The sequence below is a fragment of the Phaseolus vulgaris genome, chromosome 2 (genome assembly GCF_000499845.2).
Source record: "Phaseolus vulgaris cultivar G19833 chromosome 2, P. vulgaris v2.0, whole genome shotgun sequence".
Taxonomy (NCBI): domain Eukaryota; kingdom Viridiplantae; phylum Streptophyta; class Magnoliopsida; order Fabales; family Fabaceae; genus Phaseolus; species Phaseolus vulgaris.
Genome location: NC_023758.2, coordinates 8,528,169 through 8,532,901, shown reverse-complemented (window position 1 = coordinate 8,532,901; position 4,733 = coordinate 8,528,169). Strand labels below are relative to the sequence as shown.

At 42.6% G+C, this 4,733-nt stretch overlaps 1 protein-coding gene across 1 annotated transcript; it reads left to right on the top strand.

Moving 5' to 3' along the window:
• Nucleotides 1–312: 312 nt before the first annotated feature.
• LOC137809001 (uncharacterized) lies at nt 313–3,624 on the top strand. The gene is made up of 5 exons (XM_068610144.1): nt 313–499; nt 595–2,517; nt 2,885–3,126; nt 3,389–3,465; nt 3,621–3,624. Exons 1-5 carry the CDS (start codon nt 313–315, stop codon nt 3,622–3,624), a joined length of 2,433 nt encoding a protein of 810 aa, XP_068466245.1.
• Nucleotides 3,625–4,733: the final 1,109 nt, after the last annotated feature.

Sequence of the window (4,733 nt, the reverse complement as noted above, 5' to 3'; positions counted from 1 at the left end):
TTGAAAAGGGGTGAATTGGTGAGTCGGCTGGTGGTAATTGATAAGAAGTTAGAGTCTTTCATCTGCCAGAAGGCTCGAGCTAGCTGGTTCAAAAACGAGGACTCTTGTACAAAATTCTACCACTCGTCTTTGAGATGGAGAAGGCTTAGAAATGAAGTAAAAGGGGTGGAGGTAGGGGGCTAGTGGATTGAGGAACCCAGTACGGTCCATATTGAAGCGAAGAAGCTTTTTGATAGTAGATTTAAAGCCACCAAAGACCTTGGCGTAAGACTTGATAATGTTGATTTTAAGTCTCTATCACTTGAGGACAACATGGGTCTGATTAAGGCTTTCTCTGTGGAAGAAGTAAGGGATGCAATGTGGCTTTGTGATGGGTCAAAGAGCCCTGGACCAGACGGGTTCAATCTGTTTTTCGTTAAGGAGGGATGGGATGTCTTTAAAGATGAGATAGTAGAGGCGTTGGCTCTATTCCATGAGACGGGATGCATACCTAAGGGTTGTAATGCTTCCTTTGTTGCTCTCGTTCCAAAAGTCAGGGACCCTGCTAAGCTTGAGCAATATAGACCTATTTCCCTGGTGGGGTTATGTACAAAGTTATATCCAAGGTGCTGGCAGAGAGGATTAAGAAAGTGCTACCAAGTGTTATAGATGAGTGTCAATCAACCTTCCTCAAGGAAAGAGGTATTCTTGATAGTGTCCTAACGGCTAATGAGGTGATTGAGGATCTTAGGAGGCGCCGGATGAGCGAGCTGTGTTTTAAGGTGGATTTTGAAAAAGCTTACGACTCAGTTAGCTGGGAATTCCTTTATGACATGTTACGAAGATTGGGATTCCATAGTAGATGGATTATGTGGATTAAAGGATGTCTGGCTAGTGCATCAGTGTCAGTCTTGGTTAATGGAAGCTCAACGGAGGAATTCTACCCATCAAAGGGTTTAAGGCAGGGAGACCCCTTAGCCCCTTTCCTTTTCTTGGTGGTAGCTGAAGGGCTTGCAGGATTAGTCAGGCAAGCTGCGAAGGCCAATCTGTACGACAACCTCAATATTGGCAGAACTGAGGTAGGTCTCTGTATGCTACAGTTTGCTAATGACACGTTGTTCCTATGCCAGGATGCTTTCTCCAATGTCTTTACACTAAAGGCGATACTTCAGGGGTTTGAGGTAGCATCTGGCTTGAAGATCAACTTCCATAAGTCAAAGTTAGCTGGCATAAACGTCGGTAAAAGCAATATGGACTGTTATACAAAGACCATGAATTGTTCACAGATGGAGGTTCCCTTTACCTATCTGGGCATTGAAGTGGGGGGTAATCCGAGGAAGAAGAAGTTTTGGGAGCCGGTTCTGAAAAAGCTAAAATCAAGGCTTAGTGTATGGAAAGGGAGATTCCTGTCTATGGCAGGAAGGCTATGTCTTATTAAATCAGTCTTGTCCGCTATTCCGCTATACTATATGTCCCTGTTTAAAGCTCCGGAGGTGGTCTGTAAGAGTATTATAAGTATTCAGAGGAGTTTCTTGTGGGGATGGGGTAAGGAGAAGAGGTATGTCGCTTGGGTAAAGTGGAAAGACTTATGCCAGCCGAAGGGGGAAGGAGGACTACGCATCAGAGACATTAGAAAGTTTAACCATGCGTTGTTGGCTAAATGGAAATGGAGGTGTATATTTGAAGGCAAAGGTAGATGGAAGGAAGTTATACATTCTAAGTATGGTACGGACCTAAGTGGTGCCGACGTCCTTGTGAAATATCAGTCCTGGTGGTGGAGAGACCTGAAGAAGGTGTGCAGTGAAGGTGGAGGAGGGGGGTGGTTTCAGGAACAAGTTGGGTGGAAAGTAGGAAGAGGGGATAAAGTAAGGTTCTGGGAGGATGTGTGGGCTGGTAATTCGAACTTGAAAACCTTGTATCCAAGATTGTTCTCTCTGTCGTTGAATCAGGGTCAGAAAGTGGAGGAGGTAGGAGTGTGGGACGACTTGGTATGGAGGTGGTCTTTAACGTGGAGGAGAAGCAGATTTGAGTGGGAATCACTTTTGGAATTTGAGCTTGTTAATCATATCTCCAGGGTTAGCTTTAGGAGGGACGAGGAGGATACCCAAATTTGGAAAAGTGTTGAATATGGTTGTTTTTCGGTAAAATCAGCATATGAGCTCCTAGTTAAGTCTGATGTGGGTCTCCAAAAAGAGGTGTTTAGTATCCTTTGGAAGGTGAAGACTTTCCCTAATGTGTTGCTTACGGCTTGGAGGGCGTTGCTGGGGAGACTCCTTACAAGGGAGGGTTTGAATAGGAGAGGGATTGTGATGAACACCACGGGGTGTGCACTTTGTTTGGTAGAGGAGGAATCCTGTCAACATCTCTTCGTGGAATGTATTTGTGCACGAAGAGTGAGGAATATGTGCTTTAAATGGATTGGGATTCTGTTTGTCCAACACAACGACATGGCGGCTCACTTTGAAGGGTTTACCTTGATAAACGATAGTAAAAAACAAAATATGGTTTGGAAAGGGGTGTGGACAACTATAGTGCGAAGTATGTGGGAACATAGAAATGTCGTGGTCTTCAATGAGGGTGTAGTGGATGAAGAAGAGGTGTTTCATAAGGCCCAACTTAAATCATGGTTGTGGTTAAAACATAAGGAACATAATTTCTGTTATTCGTTCTCTAACTGGGTGACGAACCCTTGGCCCTGTATTAGTAGCTATAAATAAATTGTTGCAAGATTCATAGGCAGTTGTTGGAAGAGGATCATAGTGGCTTATCCGAACTGGAGTGGGGATGAAGGCTGGTTTCAATGTCGGGCTTTTAATAATGGGCCCTGGTTTTGTGCAGCAATGAAGATAAGTCAGGGAGTCAAGTAGAATATTCATAGTTTGTTTTTGGGTACAACGCCCAGCAGGTGCAACTGGAGTATTGGGTGTAATCCCTTGGAGGTTGGTTTTGGTCGCTGGAGCCCATCTGTTGGCTGGTCTTTCTGTCCAACAACTATACGAAAAGGTTGTTGTTGAAGATGTTGGGGCTGGCTGGAATGTTGTGTATGAATGGAATCATAGGAGGAGGTTGTTGGTTTATATGTTGAGAACGAAGCCAAGCTTTTGGCGGGTCTGCTACAATCGGGTTTATGGAGATGTTTTGCGCCTGGTAAGTGTGGTACGGTCTAGTTTGTTGTTCTGTTATTTGGGGCCTGGCTCTCCCTCATATGTGTTATGGTTTTAGATAGGAACAGCAAGGAAGACAAGTCAGGGTGTCTAGCTGCCTGCTCACGGTTATGGGTAGCTGCCTGGTAGTTGCAGCTGGAGTCCTGGGTGTATTTCCTGGGACAGAAAGGTCTTGGTTTCTAGAGTCTTTATGCAGGCTTGTCAGTTGGTTTTTGGCCAACAAGTGCATGTCTTGATGGTGACAGGGGTTTGGATGCCAAGGGTGTGACGGGGCTGCTGGTAGTATTATGGAAGTGTCTATGGTGTCTGAAAAGCATTTTTGGTATGGTTGCTGTTTTGCTATGTGGGGCGACCTTTTCTGTTTTGTGTTATGTTTGCATGTTTTGAAGTACTCTCCTTAAAGCGTTGGTGTTGTGGGGATTAGGTGTTGATCAAGTGCTTTTGCTTGTTTAGTTGTTCTTGGTTATGCTCATGTAGGTAAGCCATATGCAGGTAGGTTTTTCTTAGCTTTATGAAGAAGTCATCTTTTGGTTTTTGTATACGGGTTGGGATACCCCTGAAGTATCCCAGTAAATTCAATTTATTTTTTGTTGATAAAAAAAAAACTAAGCGCGAAGAACAAAGTGGAGTTCATTCTGGGTTCACATCCCTGCCTAGCCAAGAACCATCCAACGTATTCGGCTTGACAAAGGTGTAACAACATGGTTGTTTCTTGGTTAGACAGAGTATAACATTGATGGATATGGCCATACATATCTGGATCGATTTAAAAACTAGATATTCCCAGGGATCTTTCAAGAGTTTCGGACTTGCAATCTGAAGTAATCTCTTTAAATCAAGGGGATTTGTCGGTTACAAAATATTTTACTAAACTTAGAATCACTTGGGATGAACTAGACAATTTCAGACCTAATCCTGTGTGTGTCTTTCAAACAAAATGTATTTGCTCTGTTGCTTCGGTTATTAATCAAAGAAAATGTGAGGATCAGGCTATGCAATTCTTGCATGGGTTAAGTGAACAATATCATAACATCAAGTCTCATGTCCTTTTAATGGAACCAATACCACCTATACCCAAGATTTTTTCTCTGGTGGCTCAGCAAGAACGTCAACTGGCTAACAACTTATTTGTGACTAATATTAATAGTGTTAATTCCAATCGAAATAGTGTTCCTGGTGTTTGTACCTTTTGTGGAAAAAATGGCCACACTGAGAATGTGTGCTTTCATAAAGTTGGTTTTCTTGGACAAGATAATAGAACTTATAAAAATAATAGAAAAATGTGTACTCACTGTGGTAGAAATGGTCATATGGTTGACACTTGTTACAAAAAGCATGGATACCCTTTTGGGTACATATTCTATAATGGTAAAACTGGTTAAGTTAATAATGTTGTTACTACTGATGAAGTTGTTTATGAGCATTCTAAAAAGACACAGGAAAATAGAGATTTTCACCTCACTAGACAACAATATCAAGTGTTGTCCGAACTGTTCAGGCAACATTCCTGCAACAATCCAGCAAATCCAGCTCATGTGAACCAGGTGGGATCTTTCACTGTTGATTTCACACACAAAGCAACAAACCAAT

Coding starts and splice junctions, on each gene's coding strand:
- LOC137809001 (XM_068610144.1), top strand. CDS start 313: ATGGGTCTGATTAAGGCTTTCTCTGTGGAAGAAGTAAGGGATGCAATG. Junction 500..594: donor GGGATGCATACCTAAGGGTT/GTAATGCTTCCT, acceptor TTATGTACAAAG/TTATATCCAAGGTGCTGGCA. Junction 3,127..3,388: donor ATGGAGATGTTTTGCGCCTG/GTAAGTGTGGTA, acceptor TGATGGTGACAG/GGGTTTGGATGCCAAGGGTG.